Raw genomic sequence first — 22678 nt, 5'->3', positions numbered from 1 at the left:
TAACCTTAACACGTAGCATTGCTAGTTTCACCCAGCTGGGTATCACTTCAGAATAGCTTAACCTTGTACACTAACTTAAACTATGGAAGCTAGCTTTGGAACCAACAGCTATTCTCAACAAAAAGTTTCTGCCTTGAAAGTGTCCCAAGCCAGGTACATTTCTTGCCCCCCAAACCAAACGATGATTTAAAACAAATTATTATATAAAATGATATAGACTCAATCAAAGAGAAGCAACTACATATGAGTGTTCACACTACTTACAAATCTTTAAGAATTTAAAAAGACTTCAAGAATAATAATTTTCAACTGTTCACATCAAGAAATGCAGTGGTCACACAATTTTTTTTTTTCCCAAATAATGACACATACAATATTTTAACTGCTGGGAGAGCAACCACTAATAATTTTGGTCTTTTATAAAACCAGTTTGTTTAAGAACTACTGTTTTATAATAGAAAGGATGTGTTTGGGAAGCAAAATTAAATTTTATAATTGCAAAGTTAGCAACAGCTGAACTTCAGTCTAATCCTCTGTACTGACTTGAATGCTTGTTATGTCTATAGAACCTTACCTAAGCTTGCCGTGAGGCATTCCAGATCTGCTAAAAACCCAGGTATTTGTTGCAGCTGATCCTGTAGTTCCACCAGACTGTTCCTTTTCTTCTCCCAATGTGCAGAAAGCATCACAACTTCACTATCCACCAGCTGAAACAAACAGGTTCTTTACTTTACTTGCAAATTCATGTATCTATTTATGAGCATCTTGACTAATTTTTAGAATTCATGCATCTGCAAGCATAAGGTCAGCACAGCAACCCTATAGCACTGCCACTTGTGTACTTCTCAAGAAAATATACAACATGCTTAAGAAAGCCCCTGTAGTATGAAATATTTCTATCAAAAAGTATTGATCAAAATAAGATAAGTTATTTCTCGATATATTTATCAATGCAGGAAATACTTTATGGATTTTATTAACCGTAAATAACATCCATCTGGAATTTTGACAGCAGCATTGTACTGGTACACAGTAACAACATGGCAGTGCTGCAACGTAACACTTATTTAGATCAATAACTTAGTTTAATGTTGCTAGTCATACTGATTTAATCTAACAAAACTGAAAATTCTGCACATTCAAAATACCCTAGAAAGTGAAATAAATGACATTTTTTAAAAAGTTGCCTTTATAGCAGTCCTGCTCTTCTGCTCTTGTGATAAATGTAACTGCAGTAGTTGCAAGTCTTTGTGAACACGCTTCTGTATTAGTTCCATTTTTGTTGTTTGATTCCTCCTAAATTTTATTATACAATAGAGTAATGAGAAGAGGATACACTGCTTAAAAGTTTTATATGAAAAACATTATATGAATTATATGAAATGAATTATTATATGAATTATATGAAATTATTATATGGATTATATGAAACTATATGTTATAAGATTATATGAACAACAGCAAGATCAAGAGATCTTAGGTAATAAATGTTTTCCTTATATATGATACTTGAGATGATTCAATCATAGTTTCCCTGCTCTTAGTTCCATCACCCATTCTTCCTCTTGCACACAACTGCAGCCTGTGGCTGTGTCTGCATTCTGAACTTCTCAGTTTTTGTAGAGTTTAGTTGCAGAAACTGAAAAAGTCTGAGCAATGGGCAAAGGAAGTTCTCAAAGATTTACAATTCTACCCACTTCAGACAGATTCTTTTAGAACAGCAACTTCTCCCATTGCCAAATTCCTCCAACTAACTATCCCTGTCAAAAAGCTGTCCTGTTTTACCAGATAAGGTTTGAAAACTTATTCCAAAGCCCAGTGAGTAATGAAACATTTCAGAAGACCAACATCCTTATTTAAATAAAGCCAAGCCTATTTTCGAGAATGAGATACGGAATTTATATCCATTAAACAGTAAAGAGAAAAAAAAGAAAAAGAAAGTAAACAACCCAAAAGACAAACCCCTATCACGAGATGGGGGCAAACACCAGATTTCAGCCCAGAGAGAATTAAATGCAGCTAAAATTACAATCACCTAAAAGCAGTATTTTTAGGACAATTTTGTAGATGGAACTGGTAGTTAGCATCTGTAATTTAACATAGCAAGACTGTAGGCAGCAATTAAAGCTTGAAATTTTCACGTCCCTTTTTCTATTCAACATTTTATAAAGTACTGTTGCTGTCTTATTTATCTGCTACTGGCCAATACCAGAAATAGGATACTGGACAAGCGGACCTTTAGGTCTGATACAGTACAGTCAATCCTGTGTGCTTAAACAATTCTTATTTTATTGAACCCTGTATTTTCTGCTTTTATAAAAAAGAAACAAACAAAAAACCCACAAGCTTGGATTCTCCCAAAAGTAAACATCTGAATTTCATGGAAAATTTCAAAGTCTTTTTGGAAGCTTTTCATCCTAATTTGCCCAAGCAGCCATAACATGGGAGATTAAGGTTACATTGGTTTTATATATATGAAACCTCACATTGTTTTCAGGACTACAATTTTGAAAGCAAACTATTGCAAGTATTACAAAATTGTAAGCATCATTTAAGAGATCTCCTGGAAAAAAAAAATCATCATGAGCAGTAAAACACACAAAGCTGGCAGAGCGAGCTTCATCTCTAATAACTGAAGGTTTTCAATGGAACGTGTAGAAAAGGTGGGCCATACTATTAGGCAAGAGAAAGAAGAACATAAAATAATATCTTTCTCACCCTAAATACATCCCTTCAAAATACATTAAGCAGTGAGGTTTTTATCCATTGGAAAAAGATACAGAGAAGACTCCTAAGGAAACCAGAAGAGTCAGGGAGGATGCAGCTGGCCAAAGCGAAGGTTTCGGCCAGGACAGAGAACCCCACAGCTCAGTCCTGCTCTGCATCACGACCACCCAGCTTACACTGTCTGCCTCTTAAACAGGGTTTGAAATGGAAAGTCTGGTGCGGACCTCCAAAACAGCAGAGCAATGCATTGGTAGCACTTACTGGAAGTTTTCTTTCCCTTCATTCCAGAAATAAATGACACAACTTGTCACTTTACTTCCAGGACAAGAAAACTGAAGAAAATTAGGAGAAACCAGAGACACTTCTCAATCTTTTCAGCCAGACAAGTCAAATCTTGCCGTTTCCTGTCCACTAGGAGAGGGCAGCAAACAGTGCCAGGCAACAGCCCTACCCTGACACTAACCACCAACATGCCTCAACCCCAAATATATTCGGTACTTTCCCAGCCCCCGCAGTGCTTTTAAAGAGCTACAGCAGTAACATGCAACATCATTTTTGCAATTGTTTACATTGCGTCACATTATTTAATGTTTGCATTACATTATTTTTACATTACATTGTTTACATTATTATTTATTGTTGACATTGTCATTTATTGGCAATGTTAAGATGTCTTAAGCAGTCTCAAAATAATATTCCCAGCTAACTGAAAAACTTTCAAATAACGGCAGAAGAATGCAAAAACTGACCACCTGAACTTCTGGATATGTCTTATTTTTACCATCACCTTCTTGTCACGCTCTGACAAAGTCGTGCTTCTCAATATCCTTCTAGAACCTAACATATCCCACAGAAAAACAGTAAGCTGATATTATTAATATTTTTTGCTTAAGTGCAAGTAGTGATTGCAACTATTTGAACAAACGACAGAAGACAAGAAATTCTGGGTGTCAATGTATCAGTTGAAAAATACTTTAAAAGCATTACGAAATTCTTGCACTATGTTTGTTATAGTAATTGAAACATCAGAAAGTAAACAGGAGAATGAACTTCAGATAATTCTTGTCAGATGATACCTTGTGAGAAACATGACCACAGAGAATTTCTGTTTTTACAATATCTATATTTAATACTTTAAGAATATTAATTGTAGGATGAGTACCATCAAATCTGGAAGAGCTGTGAGAAACAAGAGGATCTGGACATTCTGATCCATTCCATCAGCTGCCTGTCAAACATCATCTTAAAACCACAATAAAAAACAATGCAACTTGGCATTTTTCCCAAGTAGCAATACAGAGCATTACTTTTTCCTTATACTGGTTGTACTGGATCCAGATGGGATAGAGTTAACTTCATAGCAGCCCATGTGGTGCTGTGTCTTGTATTTCTGACCAAAACAGTGCTGATAACACACCAATGTTTTGGATATTGCCGAACAATGCTTGTACAGTCTCAAAGCTTTCTCTCTTCCCCGCTCATCCCCGCTTCCCCTGCAGTGAGTAGGCTGGGGCTGGGCAAGAAGTTGGGAGGGGACACAGCCAGAACAGTTGACCATTGACCAAAGGGATATTTCATACCATATAACACCATGCTCAACAATAAAAACTAAAGGTTTGGTCTTCCATGGTAACCACTGCTCTGAGACTGGCTGGGCATCAGTCTGCTTGTGGGAGGTTGTGAGTGACTGCTTTTGCACTGCTTGTTTTTCCTCTGTCCTTCAATTATTAAACTGTCTTTATCTTGAACCATGAGTTTTCTCATTTTTGTTTTTCCTGTTCTCTCCTATGTCCCACTGGTGGGGGAGTAAACAAGGCTGTGTGGGTGCTTACCTAGTGGCCAGGGTGAACCCAGTACAACGGTACTAAAAATTTTACTTTAAAATTATTTACACATTTTAAAATATTTCAAGTGTGGCATTGTTATTTTTTTCTTACCTCTCCAGCTTTTGCACAATCTTTGGCTCCTTTGTGAAGGGCAGCCCAAGCATCTTCATATCTGAAGAGATGAAAGATAAATGACTATTTTTACTGTGTTCCCCTTACAAAAGAAGAGGATTTCATGGATGCCACTATGCTTATATTTACAAGGACTACCAGAAATAGCAGTTTAAAAAACTGTGTGGTTGTCTTGGTAGAACAGTATATACCGGAAAGAACTATACAGTAAGAAATAATTTCTTTCAAAGAAAAAGCAATTCATGTTTTTTAAACTGCTAGCTTATATCAACAGCTAAATGGACCCAGCAATATTTATAAGACTAGACGTAAAAGCCTTGAGCACTACTTGGAACCCAATTTCATTAAGAAAATGAAAAATAACATGATTGTAATCACACCCTCTCCCTCCCCAAAAAAAGAGAATAGTTGTTTGTTTGTTTTTTTAAGATAAAAATACAAAGGGAATTTATAATGCAGATAGCTTCTGTTACTCAGAAAAAAATGTGATTAAATACTCATGGAATACACTTTCTTTTCACGGCAATGACAGGCAGACTGTCTCTATTATAACTGAATGAAACCATATCAAATATGTAAAAGTTATAAAACATCAAATTAAAACCACAGGCTGGGCCTCAGTGCTGGTATCCTTCATCCCTGTGCATGAGACCCTGAACTAAATGTTGCTTTTCCTTCAGAACTTCTCTTTCATTAACGTGACAGCACTTAAGGATTGGGCAAGCTTTAAACACATTTATCATTTGGTAACCACCCCCACCCTACTCACTGCAGAACATCCAAAAAAACTATTAAGTAACACCTTCATTTTCTTCTCATTTGCTTAACCTAATAAAGTTATTTCTGAAATTATAGGAAGCAGACACTAACAAAGAAATGGAAGGTCATACCTGCTCAGTAATTCCAGTCCAGCAGAACACTCTGGCAAACACTGAACAGTTCTGTAAAACAAATTGTAAATACACAAATATTGTTAACGAACAGAAGGCTGTTATAAAATATGTGCACACACATCTGCATTTGACAGATATGCTGAGCACAGAAACATTCCCTACTGTTCACTTTCACAAATGTTTTGTCAAATCTGGTTTAAAATGCATTCCACAGTGTATCTTAGAAGAATATTTCAAAGCTGGGGTTGGTTTTTTTTTCCCTTGTTATTTTATGGTAGCCCATTCTTACCTCTTTTTGACTATGTCCATTAAAAACAACTTTTATGAGGTAATTTCTTAGTACAGTTAACAAACACGCAGGATGAACATTGTATTAACTTAAAACAGTGGACAGAAACATTCTGAAAATAAGACTACTACACAAGCTCTTTATGTCTCTCAATAAAGATATTGCACTTAATGTATTTACCTTAAAAATAAATACTAAGTTAAAGAACCTTTGCCAGTTTAATGCCCTAGTGATCTCCCATTGGATGCATAAATTTTCATTAATAACAGCTTGAAATACAAAGGCAACTTATCATAAGTTAAAGAAAATTCACAATGCAGCACTTTTAAGGATGTATTATGTGAAGATCTTGATGTCATCCAAGATTCGTCTCTTGGAAGATTACCAGAATAGACTGTTTTGCACTGTCATCCAAACAATTTGAATGGAAAAAAAAAAAACCAAAAACAAATACCACAAACAAAACCTTTTTTTCCTTAAGCCAAGGGAAAAGTGATAGAATCAGTGAGGTGGGAAAGGACCTCAGGCAGTCTCTAGTGCAACCTCCTGTTGAAAGCAGGACCAGCTACGGGATCAGACCAGCTTGCTCGGGGCTCTGTCCAGTTGCAACTTGAAAACCTCGGAGAATAGAAACTTCACAGGCTCTGTGAGCAACCTGTTCCACTGCTTGATTGTTCTCATGAGGAAAAAGCTTTTCCTTATAGTCTTTTCCTGTCTGAACATCTCTTGTTTCAACTTATACCTATCACCTTTCATGTTCCCACCACATACCAGTATCAAGAGTCTGGCTCCACCTCCTTGATAACCTCCTCATAGGTAATGATGGGCTGCTGCTATGTCTCCCCAAAGCCATCCAGGCTGAACAAGCCCCAGTCTCAGCCTCTCCACATATACAGAGAGTTCCAACCCTTCCAACCCCCCCAATCTTGGTAGCCCTCCACTAAACTTGCTCCAGGTTATCAATGTCTTTCTTACATTGGGAGCCCAAAACAGTAGCTAGATATGGTCTAGGGAGTGCTGAGTGCAGGGGATAATCACCTCCCTCAGTCCCACTGCCTGTGGTCCTGTTCCTACAGCTCAGGAAGCTGTTGGCTTTGCTTGCTGCCAGGCCTGTTGCTGGCTCACATTCAGCTTGCTGTTTCCCAAGACCCCCAGGGTCTTTTCAGCAAAGCTGCTTCCCAGCTAGTCAGTTAGCCCCAGTCTGTATTGTTGCAGGGGATACCTTCTTTCCAGGGAGAGACTTTGGATTTGTACCTCTTGAATTTCATGAAGTACCTCTTGGCCTATATGGTCCTATGGGCTTTTATGGATTCAGGTCCCCAAATTGATCTTCATCCACTACTGGTCAGTCTCTTCCTTTCACTAAGCACAGAGAACTGGGAGACCTTGTTTGTGAGGACTGAAGCAACAAAGGCATCAAGTACCTCAACAACATCTACATTTGCTGTCACTAAATCATCCACCCCATTCATCAACAATCCCACATTTTCTTTGTTCAGCCTTTTATTACCAATGCAGGGCTAGAAGCTCTTCTTGTCCTTGACATCTAAGTGTCAATTCTAGGTGAGCTCTGGCTTTCCTAAGGCTATTCCTGCATGCCAAAGAAGTTAGGAAGACAGTATCAAGAAGTTATCCCTGACACCCTCCAGAATTCTTCTTGATTGCATCCTGCCGTGCTGTCCTTTCAGCAGATGTCAAGGAAGTTAAAGGCCCCCACAAGAATGGGGGTTTAATGATACAGACAATTCCTCAAGTTGTTTAGAGAAGACATCATTCGCTCCATGATTAGATGGTCAGTAACAAACTCCCATAGCAACATCACCCTTACTGGCCTCTCCTCTGATCCTGACCCACAAGCTGTCAGCCATCCTTCCAATCAAGCTAAACTATATTTGTCCCAGAAGTTTACCAGCAAAGCAGAAGTCACCCTGGCATTCCCCTATTTGGGATGATCCAATTGGTTTGCCTGGTGCTTTTCTCAAAAAGTGATGGATACTTACAGCACACCAGACAAACCAAAATACTATGGACTGGAAACATACAAAGAAGGCAGTTGTCTAAAATAGTTTTATTCAAAACTTCACCCATTCTTAGTTTAGTTTCTTGTCAATACAACCAGTCTTCTGTGAAAAAACCCTCTACATCCAAAACATCAAGCTTCAGGACTTGATACAGTTTATTTCGGATGCCTTATTTTTTGTTCAGGGCTGGTTTTAAAACTAATTTGTGTCTACACACTGTGTTTTAGAAAGAACATGCTTTACGCTAAAGTACATCTGAGCTTATTTGAAGAAGCAACGTTCACAGACATCATTTACAGATGTTAAGTAGTCTTTCCTTATAGTTTATACAGGCTGAAAGAATGAGCAATATACTAAAATGGAGAGGATAAAAAAAAACCACCACAATTCTTAAATCTTCTTGCAACAGAGATGAAAACAGATAACTGAAGTACTCCATTATACGTATATTTTCCACAATAAAAAGGTTCATATTTCTGTTCTTGAATTAAAAAAACTGAATTACAATTTTAGTACGAGATTCACAGAGACTGTAAACAATTACATTTCAGTGTACTGCAACCTGAAACTTTCATAAAGTACTACAATAACATTGAATACTCACATAATTTAAATAGTCATTTATAAATTGATTGATGGCCATCAGAAATTATTTAGGCCTATCAATTAAGGTTCTATTAAGCAAAGTATTTCCTCAATATTAGGGTTAAGCTTTTCTGTTATCAAAAGAATATTCTGTAAAATTATACACAAATGGTTTTGTAACTGGCTCATACATGAGCCACTTTCAAATTTTTCTTCAACAAGAACATTCTAGACCAATGGTATACATTAAGATGTTCAGAAATACCTCTGCCTGCTTTTTTTTGCTTCTCTTGATTTGTCGCCCAAAGTCTTCAACCTATAAATCAAAAACACAAAACCATCAGATATTTCCAACACCAAAAACAGAGAACCTCTTGTTTGAACACAAGTTTGAAACAATCAATCCAATCCTGAAGAATACCCTTTACAAGAAGGCATATGTGCCAAAGAAAAGCATGACAGTCACAGAGACATTTGTACTGACTTGCCATAAGTCTACCAACACAAAACTAGCATGAGCACAACTTTTCTTCTGCCAACTATCAGAATCTCCAGCAGCATCACCACAGTGCACTGCTACTGAGCCTATCTTATGTTAGGTTCATCTATGGCCAAACTGACTTGCTCCTAAAAAGCAAAAAACAAAATAAACAAGCAAACCAATCCCCAAACTCCAACCAACAACATGTACACCACACAACTCTCTTCCAGTCAAGCCATATATGCTAGTCAAGTTGGCACGGCAGAGTGAGAAGCAAAACCTGCTATTTTCTGACCACCAAGATGATGGACGTCCTCAGCCTCTATGCCCTTTGGAGTCCCAGCTGTCCAGGACAGAAGGGTTAGGAAGAAATAAAGGACAGACACAAGCAAGATGGAAATGAGCTATGAGCTCCAACGATATCCTCCAGATGTGACACAGATATATATAATCCTGAGCGACCCAGCCGCTGAGAAACACTCTAATATATAGATATTCAGGCTGCTTCTAGGGTGAGCCCAATCACACCCCCAGTCTTGACCACCACCAATTTCCCAGAACTCAAAGAAGAAACCTCAAAGCTCTACAGCGAAATAGGTGGTTAACAATTTGAGAAAAAACATGCTAAGGCAGGTCTCCACTCTCTGTTAGAGAGCTCTTCATAATAATCAAGCCAAGCAGCAACAACCACAGCCAGCTGAGGAACAACACCACTGTTGCAGAAAGCTCTGCAATTTGCCCTTCTCCTCTGTCACATTCCCCTGTAGGCACCCCAGCCTCCAACAGCAGCATTCCTCTGCATACAGGGAGCAACGGAAATGCTGGGTCACAGCTACCAGTTCTCTTACTAGAGTATCTGCCAGGCAGTCAGAAGTAAAAGTCAGAGGATTTATCACTAGACTACACAATGCTGGCTTTCTTTCAGCCGTGTTCTCTGCACAAAGTAGAGGTAGTGTGAACCACATCACTCAAGCCAGCAGAAGCACAAATTACTGCCTGAGCACAATACAGCTCACTGTTGGTTTCTTTTTTTTTTTTTTATTTCCCTTCCTCCTGCAAAAGATTGCTTGCAGGTAAATGGTTCAAAATGGTTCATACCTCACAGGATACACAGAAGTAGACAGAAGGCACAGTTGAGCAGGGGAAAGAGGAGCTCATTTCTATGTACACAGAAATGGCTAATAACCCTAAACCGCTCTTTCTGTAGGTCACACAACCCCAGATTTAATCTTTTTCAGCTGTACAGAAGCATTCCCTTATTCCTTTAGAAGGGATATTCTTTCCTTAGAAGCCCTGGAGAAGCTTCTCCCTCTTAATGTTTCAAGATATCCAACTGTTCCACTTTGCAAGCATTCACGTGTAGTTAACAAGTTGGCCACAAATGGGCCAGCATTCTTGACACGAGAAATACTTTCTGTGGGTTTTGACCATTTTGAGCTGAAGTCTTAATAGCATAAAATGACTTCTATTACCACTTTGGTGGGGTAGGGAATTGGGTAATCCAGAGCACTTTGGCACAGTGGTTGCATTGTCTAGGAAGGGAAAAGGGGCAAAATAGGACAAGTCGTGTTCTGGACTGAATCCATGGGGACACTTACAGGAAAAAAACTCAGTGCCCCCCACAGCCTCTGCTACTATGGCTCCAAGATACAGGTTCCCAATGGCAACAAAGAATACATTCCAGATAAAAAAAAAGAACTTAAAAGAAGGGACACTCCAAGAAGGGCATATTAATGGAGCTGCTAAAACACAAAGATGGAAATGATGAAATCAGAGACTGTTCTCAAAACAGAACAAAACATTGTGATACAAGGAAAAAGGCAAATTAGAGACTACGTGGAAACATATTGACTCCACTGCAGCAATACACGGAGATACAGAGTTAAAAGACCATCAGATCCAGCACGTTATGACCTTTCTGTTGTCCTCTTTCATCACGTGAAAAACACCTTTTTCAAAAGAACCTTACACTGTACTGAGGAATGAAACTTTGGGAGAAGTTCTAAAAATAGCAGCAAAACAGAAAGACAGCAATAAAGCAATGCCTTAGTCCATATGGTTAAGACATTTTAATATTCAATTACTGTTTGTTAAGAAGAGACAGATAACATTTAAGTAACTTAACTGGTTGATTGGTAGCTTATGCTATCAATTTCTCTGGACCATCATATACTCGTGCAATTAATTCATTATAAACTATTTATTTTAAGTTTCTGGAGTACACAGACATCCATCACTATATACAAATATTAACCATAGGGGTATTATAAGGCAGCCTCAACATGGCCAAAGACCACACAGTTTTTAGGAGTAATTGATTACAACACGATACCCTCCTGCGGCTTGTTAACAACCAACAGTTTTGCAGCACAGGCATGACCTTGTTCTCTGGCCATCCACTGACTTCCAGCAGTCCTCATTTGGGCCACCTGCTTCTACTAAAAACAGCATTGATACAGGGGCTATCAAAAAAAACCTCGTGAGGCAACGCAGGAAGAATATCTTTCTACTTCTTAATGTAAGCAAGGGGCCGTTCCTTCTGCTTATCCTGCACTTCTTTTCCCCAAGTGACAGTAACTCATCTTCCAAGGAAAGAAAAGCTTTTCATACGCCGAAGAGAGTACAGCGATGCTCTTTAAGCAATTACATTAATCTAGAAAACCTTGAAGGTCAGTTACTTCATAAAAAATTCAAGCGCGTTAATTGACCCCATTCACATCTTCCTCATTCTCTCAAAACAGCAGCCTCTCTTCCATTCCCCCGACCGCAGCTGCCTCCCAAACACCAGGGCACCTCTTCCCCTCGGCTGCAGCTGCGGGCTACCACGCAGCTGCCCGGGCTGGCCAGCCCGCCATCAGCGGCCCAGCCGAGGCGGGAGGCGGGGTGGATTAGAGCCAGGGGCCGCGTTTCCAGCCCGTCCCGGCACCGAGGACGGCACCGGCACCGCCGGGCGCCCGCGGTGAGAGGGAAGGGCCCCGGCCGGGGCTCCCGCCTCTCAGCCTCCTCCTCCTCCTCCTCTTCCTTCCTCCCTCCCGCCCGCCGGGCCAGTCCCCGCCCCCCCCCGGTCACCTGCTTCCCCCTCCCCACCCGCCTGCGGGGCGCGGGTCCCTCTCCCGTTCCCCCCGCCTCCGCTAGCCCCGCCGGGGCGGGAGTGCTACCCACCCGGCGGTGAAGTCCTGCTGGACGCTCAGCAGCCGCTCCCGCAGCGTCTCCAGCATCGTCCCGGCCTTCTCCGGCTGCGGAAGCCAGCGCCGGGGCGGGCGGGGCGGGAGGCGGGGCGGGGCGCAGCTCCCACCTCCCCCTCAACCCGCCCAGCGGAAGGCCCGCCCTTTCCCTTCCGGCGGGGGCCTCGCGCGGGAGGGGGGGCTGTGTAACGGCGCGGGTCTCCTCACGAAGGTAGGGGCGGCTGAGGAGAGCTGGGTCCCTTGCTTTGTGTTCCCGGCGTGCGAGTAACGCCGGGTAGAACTGCCTTTAAAGCCCGGGCCGTTTCAAAGGTAGATTTTGAGAAGCATGTGGACCCCTGAAGTTGCAGCTCGAGGCTTTTTAAAGACCGCATTAAGCGCCTTAGCAGGTTGGGGCCTTCACCTTAATGATTTTGACGTCAGCGATAGTAGCCTAGGAGTGAACTCAGGGAATCGGGCTTTGCGACAAAATCTTAAAAGTATGGAAAGCAAAACCACTGGGTCTCCCTGGGTTTGCTGGGTTCTTGGATAGATGATAACATTTCAAAGTCCTTGCGAAGCAGGCAGTTGAACTGTAAGTTTGTCTGTGTGGCCCACCGCTGTTTCCTTTGGAGACTGCCAGGCTTGTATAGATATTAGTGATTCTATTTAAGAATGGCCAAAAAAAAAAAAAAAAGGCTGTTAGTTATTACAAATAGTATATAATGCAGTGAAAAATTTTAATTAAGTTTCTAGATACTATCTGTTCTAATAACTGTTCTGAGTCATTCAACTAATCTTGAGACAGTTTAAGTGGAATCAGACCTTTTCAGAACAGTTGGCCAGTCTTTCTGGGTGACTATATTTGTAGTCACAGTAATAGGAAGACAATCTCCCGCCCTGTGTGTTTTCAGTTAATATTTGAGGAACATGGACCAAGGATTTAGATGAATCTGTGAAATCTTAAATTTCTACTTAATTGAGACTTCAATTTTTACATAAAGCAGCTGAGATTTCAAAGTCAAAACATTTTATTTGTTAACCAATTCAGTTTTGGTTAAAAGTGCCAAAAATAATCTGTTACGAGGCAAACGTATACAGAGGGGTGTGTCACTCAATACTGCAGAATTCTACTCAAGAGTGGTTTGAGGTAGGTTCAATCAACTGGAAAATTGACAGAGTAATCCCATTCACTCTCTGTCTATGTGCTTTTAGAAGAATATGGGACCTATAGGTTGTTTCTGATGTGGCTTATTGAAAACCAGTATTGCCCTGTGGCAATAAAATACTGTGGTAATACAAGTTAAAAGCTGAATGCCTGCTAAAAGAAAAACGATTGGGTTGATCATTCCAAGCATTGAAACTGATGTAGTTCGCCTCGTCTTGAAGTCAGAAAGACTGTTTTCATAGCAGACTGCATATGAACTTCTGTAAAAGAGCATATGACATTTAGACAGTATTTTTCTCTTGCTTGGCCTAACAACAATATCTGAAAGTAGAGACTTTCCGCTTCCCTGGATAGTTATCTCTCCAGACTAAGAGGGGAAGGACTAGAATCATCAATTTTTTTCTGATGTATTCACAGACATGCAGTACAAATGCTGACAAAAGTACTAGGTAATATATATGTTATGGGAATTAAAGTTTTCAGAAAATAAGGGAGGGGTTTTAACCTTTAATTTGCACCTTTCCTTTGAGAAGACATATGAATTTCTTCTGTGTTACATGTTTTCAATTTTCTTGTGAATGTTTTTGTCAGCAGTGGCTCTAATAATTCACAGTGAGTAAACACTTCTAGACTCCATTGCTTCTTTTGCAGTTAAAAAGAAACTATTCAAAGACAGCTGTCTTGTACAATTTCATTGCCATCTCTGTGTAGAATTTGGGAAAAGAAATGTGTTGAGATAGTGTTAACGGTCACAGTAATCCTAGAAATACAGGAGTGGAAGAGACTTCTAAAAGCACATACTGTGCTCAAGGGCTGTGGTGAATTATAAATACACTATGTAGAGTTTTATTTAACTGGTTCTTAGGAACTTGAAATGAAGGAGGTTCTGCAAGGTCCTTAAGTTATCAGCTCACATGTTTAGCTTGATATTTTTTTTTTTTTGGTTTCTAGAGTGAGTAAGCGCAGTTGCATTTTTTTTCCTTGTAGTCACTTTCCAAATTTCTTATTCTTGTTGGTCTGATCTGGACATTCCCCAGTTTGTCCAGAAAGTGCAGAGCGGTAGCATTTCCATCACTGAAGCTGAATTACATGGCTTCATTCTGAGCCCTACACAAGTTACATATTTATGCTAATTAATTAATATTAATGTACAATAGCAATTAATTTAACAAGCAGCGTTTATGTGGCATGACAACTGTTCATCTGCTTGACCCAACATAGATTATTACTTCTTTGGAAAGCAAGGCAAGTTTCTGAGACAGGGACAGATCGTCAGGTGTTAATTCAACACAGTGCCACCTAAAATTCTGTCAGGGGGGTTGGATCAAGTTTTCTAGAGATAAAATTAATGCTAAATAACTTTTTAGTATCAATGACCTGTTCTAGTCATTTAGTAATTAAGTAGTTCACAGCTGGTTATTTGATATTAATTATGACCTGAATTTGAGCCAGAAATTCCTAGTTTATTCTTCTGCTTCTCTGATACTAGCACAGGTAAAATCTTGTGCAAGTATTCTGTAAGTGGCTATCCTGGTCTCTACAACAAAAGCATAATAAGCTTTCTATGCTTTGCACATCTGTCAAGAACAGTGATATAAGTCAGTAGCAATAAATATTTAAAGCAAAAAGCACAGAAATGTGTTTGACTGGATAACCCTAGTGGCGAATGAAGTTTTCTTTACTTTTCTAGATCAGCAGCCCTTAGAGGCATGTTAGGCTACATTTCTGTAACAGCTTCAGCAGACCGAAGTCATCCTTAGTCCTGCCCTTGCATGATTCCACCTTTTCTTAGGCTTTAGTGACGCCAATTTAGATTGACTTTAGATGAAGACTGCTCTGAGGGACTGATACTGCAAAGAGACTTAAGCTCATCCCCATTAAGCTCTGCAGATGGGTTTAAATACTTCCCCATTCTGCTGATCTGATGTGAAATTTAGTTTGTTTAGGTGTCTGTTGGTCTATGTCTTGACCTCTGCTTCTGAGTGCAGATAGCCTTGATAGCCTCCAATATGACATTTCCAAACTGACTAGAAATAGTAAACAAAACTCTCAGTCCTTCCAAATTTCTCAGGTTTGTGGAAGTAATTTTGTCCATTTCTCCTCGAAACCTTGCTGATAGAAACAGTTTTGGCCTTCATATAATTTTTGAATACTTGAAGCAGAAGTGCTATATCAGGCCTCCTTTAACTTAGAAGTTATACTAAAGTCCAGTGGAACTGAATTCTGCTCTCATTAAACGTTTTTACTCTCATTCTTGGCCCAGTTTTCAATTTCCTTCAAAATAACGCAAGTGGTGCAAAATAACACGCAACATCCATTCAGTTAAAGCAGGGAGCAAAGCTCAGATCTTCTGTCAGAACCAAGTACCAGCTCCTCTGCTTCTTTTTCAGAAATACACATCATGAATTTGAATCCAAGTTCCACTTTGCACATCAAAAAATCGTAACAATATTTTGCATGCAATTGAAAATGGTTTAAGGTGTCAGGTGAGGGCACTGCTGGAGACCAGTACCCCTACAGCAAAGCTCAAGCAGAGACTGAAGGCCCAGGTCTAAGCTTAGGATGGGTTCCTGGGCCCGTAATTAGAGGCTGTGGATGGAAGCCACAGGTGGGATTAGTGAGGGCCATTAAGTGCCCTCAGGGTCCTGACACAAGGCAGGGGAAGTTCACTGAAGTGTTGATCAGTGAGGCTCCCTAGAAACAACTTGTGTCAAATGATACAGTACTTGTTTTAATCTTGTGACATCATTATCACACATGCAGTGGGATAGGTGGGGAGAATTAAAAATATGAGAGGGATGACTTATGGTTAAACCATAAGTATAGTTTAACAATCTCTCTTTAGTTTTTGGGTGCAAATTTCATAATTTTTTATTTTTAAAGATCTGTAGAATATGATTAAAAGTTGACTAGTGGACATTATAGCTCTTGGACTCTGTACGTAGTTTATTTTTCTAGCTAGTTCTGTACTGATAGAAAACTTAAATGTTGTTAGAAATACCTGAGATAAACTTTAATTCTAAAACTCCACTACTACCGTTTTAATTGATAAAGGCAAAAATGAAAGTGCGTATTAAGGTCTGATTCAGCATTTCTTGAAAGAATTCCACTGCATGCTGAAAAGAAAGGTTGGTATCTATCAAAGAGTTTTATGTGCCCAAAGCTTCAGCAGGGTCACATGACATAAGTGGAAACTAAATTTGACCATTGCATCATAAGAACTGTCTGTCATAGTCTCACTTATCCTGAGGCCTCATTACCATTTCTAGCAGCTTCTAAGAGCTCCCTTTTCCAAATTAACCTTTCTAGCTTCCTAGTAAGAGTTAATTTCTGCTCTTACTTGTACTAACTCTTGGGGCTTTAGCAATGTAATAAAGTCTCTGCAGCTGACACAAAGCTTTTATGTTATATGAATCGAGAATATCTTTTTATCTCAATAAAGCATGTTGGTGTTGGGGTTTTGTTTTGGTTTTTTTTTTTTTGCTTTTCCTGGAAACTAGCACAAGAAGATACGGACAGTGATCATTGCCAATCCTAGTGAGAACTGGAAGGATAATTTCTGTCCCACAAGTAAAGATATTCTTAGTTCGGTTCATGCAAGAACAGGTATGGGACTTAATCTCCAGGTTAACATAGGTTCAAAGACCTGTTTTAGATGTTAACTTTTTAATGGACCACCTTTCTGACAGCATGAAAGAGATTTATAATTCTATATTTAGTATTTTTCTGTTGAAAATTTGAAGATTGGCTTAGTCCGAACAAAAAGTTTGTATGCATAGTACCCTGGACTAAGACAGTGATCAAAGAAATAGAATGGAGTTGGAACTGATGAGCCCAGATAGGTGTGTTGTAAATGAGACTTAACTGGAGTACAAAATAATCAAAGCATATGTTGCTTCTGTTTCACTGTTTCTGTGAAAGATACTTTGGAGGGGGGCTCATCATAGTGATAGAAATAAGTAATGGTGAAATTCCATGGTCCTCATCTCCCACTCTCCTTACATCGTATCTCATGATTGAAGACATGATGAATTGCTACCTTTCTGATCTGTAGGGAAAAAGTGGCGGCAGGGGGTGGGGGGTGGGGAATTGGTGGCTTAGCAGAGTTAGGATGCTAAGCAGGTCCCTTCTGTAGGATCTTAATTGCTAAACCTGATATTGGGGAAGGGACAGGAGCACATACCTGGGGACAGACATTTCCAGGGGCAGCCTGTAGTTATACCTGACTGGATGTAGTGGGAAAACACATGCTGAAAGGAGTGACCATCTCAAGATGGCTGCTGTTCCTATCCTTTCCTGAAACCTATCCAGATTCAGTGGGATGACTTTGTATTTTCTTAATCTTCTGTCACAGCTGTGTTCAGTCATGGAGATGGGAACAATAATTTTGCTGTCACCACTGAAGGTGGCAGAGCTTGGAAACTACTTAGAATGCAGGACATGGGCTCCTGCTATCTTTCCTTTCTCCACATCCTCTTTTCTGCCTTCTCTTTATTCCTAGTCTTTTATCTTTTTGCTTTTTTTTAAATAGTCAGCCAAGACCATCCCTTCCTCAGTGCTGGTGGTGGTGGTGAGACAACCAAAGACCTGCTGCTGCTTGAAGCCTGTCAGGTGTGGTACTGCATAATAAGATCGTGTGCTCTGGCTGTTTCTCCACCAGTGAGCTTGCAAATGAAGGTTGGGACTGAAACTGTATTTTCTACTCTTACTGAAGTTTTCTGTCTTTTTTATGTGCTTTTGCTAAGCAAATATCATTGGAATAGATCAGCAGTGGCTCCAGACTACTTCAACTCATTTTGTCTCTTACCAAATTAGTTGAATTGACCTTATCTCTGACATTATCTAAAAGACCACAAAACAGGATTTTCTTCTATCAAAATAACAACTGATAGAAAGGATACTTCAAAAATGAGGACTTGATTTAAAACGTTATAATTTGGATTCTCTCAGTATCTTGAAACTTCTGTACAATTAAATTCGTTGAAGTTAATACAACAGCTTCCTAAAAGAAAGCAAGGATCGTAAGTCCAGCTACTGAATGTAGTTCAGATAGAGTGTGCCAATTTTGAGAAAAGGACAAAATATGTAATGAATTAGCCAGTTCCACTAGAGGGCACAGCTGCGTGTAGAAAAAATAGAGTTATGCTGGTATTCATTTCTCTGGAAGTGCACGTATCTTAAATGAGCCAAATGTTACTGATAATGTATTAAGTACAATTTATGGCTTATTTCATCTCAGAAGGACACCTTAAAAACCACTATTGGTTTGAATGGCATCAAGCTCAGTGTGTAGTGGCCACCTGACATAGTCACAGTGTTGCTTTCATAAGCGCCTTTCTCGTGGTTAAGCAGGGTGAGAAGATCTGTGTTACACTGTTACGCTTGTATTTTTGTGGACAATGCAGATGATCTTCGGAAAAAAAACAGAGACAAGAGCCTCATCTCCCTGTCTCCTAGCAGAATACTAGGTTACTCTGTTTCCAGTGACTCTTACACTGTCACTTCTGTTGAAATGATCTGAGAGGATGCACTTTGTAACAATTGATTTCACACGAAGCCATGCTGCTGTGTCGTGGGGAGGAGGATCCCATGGTCTTACAGATGGCAGCTGCCTATATCAGGCAGGTTTAGCCTGTTAATTAGAAGACATACTTGTGTAGAGTGCATAGCTTGTATAACTTGTCTTGACTCTGTTGTCAAGGAAATTAAAAAGATGTATTAAGTATGAATGAATGCTGTACAATAATATTTGGAGTAGTATTAAGTAGTTATGTTGTGTCTGCATCTGCTATTTTTTGTTGTTCTTGTGTGTAATTTTACTAGAGTAGACATTGTATCATATGATTAGAGGTTCCCCTGGGCTATAAAGCATAATTGGTTTGTTTGAGGAAAAAGTCATGCGTTTTCCTTGTCATTGCAGTGCCAAAAAATGCTGGTGTGACTGTAGCTACACTTACGGGGGGGGGGGGGGGGGGTGTCAGGGAGAAAACTTTATCAAGGCCTATGTCTTTTGCAGGTGTTCCCGGAGGGACTCCCCTTCTATTGCTGTATTCTGTGTCAGCACTAGGAGGCTCTACTGGTGTCTCTGTGCTGGTGTAAGTGAAGCAACAGAAATGCTGTTTGCAGGGAAGTGACTGCAAAAATGCTAGGAAACTGCTGCGAGTAGATGGGATGTATCATGAAGCACAAGGGGGGTTTAGTCAAATAAAATACACATTTCCCCAGTGCTTACTGCTCTATTTAAGTTCTTCTGTATTACTTTCAATTTTCTATTAACGTGACCAATTCTGCTCCCCTGGATGTCAGAAGCATGGTTTGAGGGAAGTGGAATGAGGCCCAGAGTGAGATTCTTGAAGGACAAGCATACTATGTGTCAGTTTTATTGATCAGAGGCAATTAGCTCAGCCAAACCCAATTAGGACACAGTTTTAGTTTTATACACACAGACATTAATCGCTCATTATCCAAGTGAACTCTAAAGGGAATTACAACAGGCTAACAGAATAAAATGGCTGTCCCTTTGCTGTTAACGGAAGAGTTTTCTAGATTTGTATTTGGTACTAAACTGCTAATTTCACTGACTTCCTCTTACATTAAATCAGCTTTTGTTTTTTGGATTTTTTCCCATTAACAGGATCTTAATCGTCTGTCATTCTGGCCTTTCTGGTGACAAATATCATCCCAGGAGTGAATTTAATTGCCTTTTTTTTTACCATTAACTCCTCCCCTTGTTTGCTGCTCTTGCTTAAGGCAATTTTTGTTGAAGCCTTCTGGCTGACTGCCTAGCATTTGGCTAATAATTCTGTGCAATTGTCAACTTCATACTGTTTCAGTGTTTGAAATGGAATTCTCTTTCCTCAGTTTATATGGGTCTGCTGTTTACTAGTCCATTATGCATAGAATCTAATCCACTTATGCTGTAAGTAGCTTGGAGACAGTTTTTTTTTTTATCATCATGTTATGTTTTATTGAGCATAATTCAGTTTGAATGAAATGAAATAGTCATAATGGTTCTTGTACTGTTGCAGAACTTTCTTATCACAGTGCATTTTGTCAGTTTGATTTATTTTATCTGTCTATTTACAGTTGTTGTGACAACTCAGAGTTGCTTTACTAGCTACAGCAGAAGTACCTCATCCTCCTGGAAAGTACTCCATATTTCAAATTACATAGCTTCAGGGTGGACCTGGGAATTGCATAGGCAAGTTTTGATTTAAAGTGTTGTCTGTTCTCTCTCTCAATTTTCTTTTTCTTTTTTAGGTATACTTTTCATTTGGAAAGTAGCTGTCATTGCTGGATATCAAGATGCATTGCCTAGACAAATATTGTTCATATGAAAAACACTGAGACAGAGAGGCCAAATGCTCCTATTTAGGTGCCTGCAATTATGGGTCTGGCTTTTGAGGTCATTAAAAGTGGGATGTGCTCATTCTGTCCTGTATGTCCCAGTATACAAAATGGAAAAACTGGATTGGACCTGTTTGCTGATGATATTGTGCTGTGAGATACAGTATTGGCTTCTGTAGGAAGTCTTCGTGGTCTGGACTTTCTAGGAACAAGAGGGAGTGAGGTTAATGTTGTTTAGACCAAAGCTCTGACATGCAATGCATGGGAGGCTTAAAGAGCCTTCAGCAAAATGTCTGTGTTAAACTGAGAAAGGGAAAATACATTGCCTTTAGAGATGCATCTGAAACCTTGCCTTTTCCCAGTAGCAGAGATAAACAATATTTGTGGCAGAGTAAGGGAAGGTAAGGCTTGAAAATATCATTTTTGTTCTCAGAAGAGTTGTAAATGTTATTCATAACCAGAAAACTTTCCTAGTACATATACTTTCCTAAGATAGTCCCAGGCTTTCAAATGCTTTAAGAATATCATACATTACTGGGAAAGGACAATAAAAATAAACCTAGACAGAGTGTTTCCAGAATTCCTTACAGCAAGGAATTTTACTTCTTCCAGAAATTATTTAAGTTCTTTCATCGCAGTGTATCAAACATTGCTTCAATAATTCACATATTCAACTTTTAACCCCCCCCAATCTTACATGTATGTTTACATAGCAGTAATATACATGTCTAGTAGCCAAATATATCCACTTGTTCTCATCGAGCAGTTCTGTGCTATTTTTGCAGCATGTCTCCAACAATTGTGTAATAAACTAAGAGTTTCAGTGTGGTTTTATTCTTTAGATTAATTCTGGACTCCAGCAGTATGATAGGGAGATACAAGGACTATGAACTGTTCTCAGGTTTTAGACTAGAAACTTGTTTCAGTCCAAAGATATGTATAGTCTAGCTTAGAGTCCTTTGCTCTTCCATCTCTAAATCTCTGTTAGCTTCATAAAATACCAAGTTTTTATTTATTTGTTTGCTTAGGTATATCCTGCAACCAGCAGCTTCAACTACAAAATTATTTTTACTGAGTAAGCAGTAAACAGACTTAAACACTGCTGTTTGTATTAGCACTGTCTGTACATGGCAGTAATATTAAAGACTTTGTTCACATCTGCCTTGATGTTGCAAAGTCACCCTGTGTGTTTAAACAATATGTTGAACAGGAAGAAAATATATTTTATGAATGTCATTTCATATGAAGAGTCCTGGTGGACACCAAGTTGGCCATGAGCCTGCAATGTGCCCTTGTGGCAAAGGCGGCTGATGGTATCCTGGGCTGCACTAGGAGGAGTGTTGCCAGCAGGTGGAGGGAGGTGATCCTTCCCCTCTGCTCAGCCCTGGTGAGGCCACACCTGGAGTGCTGGGTCCAGTTCTGGGCTCTCCAGTACAAGCGAGATACGGACATACAGGAGAGAGTCCAGTGAAGGGCCACAAAGATGGTTAAGGGACTGAAGCATCTCTCCTGTGAGGAAAGGCTGAGAGAGCTGGGACTGTTTCACCTAGAGAAGGGAAGGTTCATGGGAGATCTTAGCACGGTGTATAAATACCTGAAGGGAGGGTGTAAAGAAGACAGAGCCTTCTCTTTTCTCTCTCTTCTCTCACCACCTTTTCAGTGGTGCTCGGTGACAGGACCAGAGGCAATGGGCGCAAACTGAAACACAGCAGGTTCTCTCTGAACATCAGGAAACACTTTTTCACTGTGCGAGTGACCGAGCACTGGCACGGGTTGCCCAGAGAGGTTGTGGAGTCTCCTTACTTGGAGATATTCAAAAGCCGTGTGGACATGGTCCTGGGCAACTGGCTGTGGGTGGCCCTGCTTGAGCAGGGGGGTTGGAGCAGATGACCTCCAAACATCCCTGCCAACCTCAACCATTCTGTGGTTCGGTGATGTCTGTATAATCTTATTTGCTTGGAATACCATATTAAGTTTTCAGCTTATGACCATTTATGACTTCATTTGTACTTCCTTTTTACTCATATGTACAACTTTTGGAAGTAGCC

At 39.9% G+C, this 22678-nt stretch overlaps 1 protein-coding gene and 1 long non-coding RNA gene across 5 annotated transcripts in view; one reads left to right on the top strand and one right to left on the bottom strand.

Annotated features, from left to right (window-relative positions):
- Positions 1–22678, bottom strand: part of DTNBP1 (dystrobrevin binding protein 1) — a 145772-nt gene that overhangs the window by 60337 nt on the left and 62757 nt on the right. Inside the window, exons 1-5 of one of the 4 annotated variants that reach the window (XM_087764261.1) lie at positions 12117–12268; positions 8739–8789; positions 5576–5626; positions 4665–4725; positions 575–707 (exon numbers count right to left, since the gene is read on the bottom strand). In XM_087764261.1, coding sequence (XP_087620387.1) covers positions 575–707; positions 4665–4725; positions 5576–5626; positions 8739–8789; positions 12117–12172 — 352 coding nt within the window. In that variant the 5' untranslated portion in view covers positions 12173–12268. Of the gene's footprint in view, positions 1–574; positions 708–4664; positions 4726–5575; positions 5627–8738; positions 8790–11334; positions 11354–11662; positions 11682–12116; positions 12269–22678 lie in introns of those variants that run through there. The other 3 variants (XM_087764268.1, XM_087764251.1, XM_087764274.1) reach the window with 3 other exon arrangements.
- On the top strand, positions 12212–21395 carry LOC148057505 (uncharacterized). The gene is made up of 4 exons (XR_015706253.1): positions 12212–12350; positions 17815–17960; positions 19300–19378; positions 20544–21395. It is a non-coding gene; the product is annotated as an uncharacterized LOC148057505 (long non-coding RNA).

This window comes from Nipponia nippon, unplaced genomic scaffold (assembly GCF_047370975.1).
Source record: "Nipponia nippon isolate SJK-2023a ecotype South Korea unplaced genomic scaffold, ASM4737097v1 scaffold_1, whole genome shotgun sequence".
Lineage (NCBI taxonomy): Eukaryota > Metazoa > Chordata > Aves > Pelecaniformes > Threskiornithidae > Nipponia > Nipponia nippon.
The sequence above is the reverse complement of the archived record's forward strand: the minus strand, read 5'-3'. Positions and strand labels throughout refer to the sequence as shown.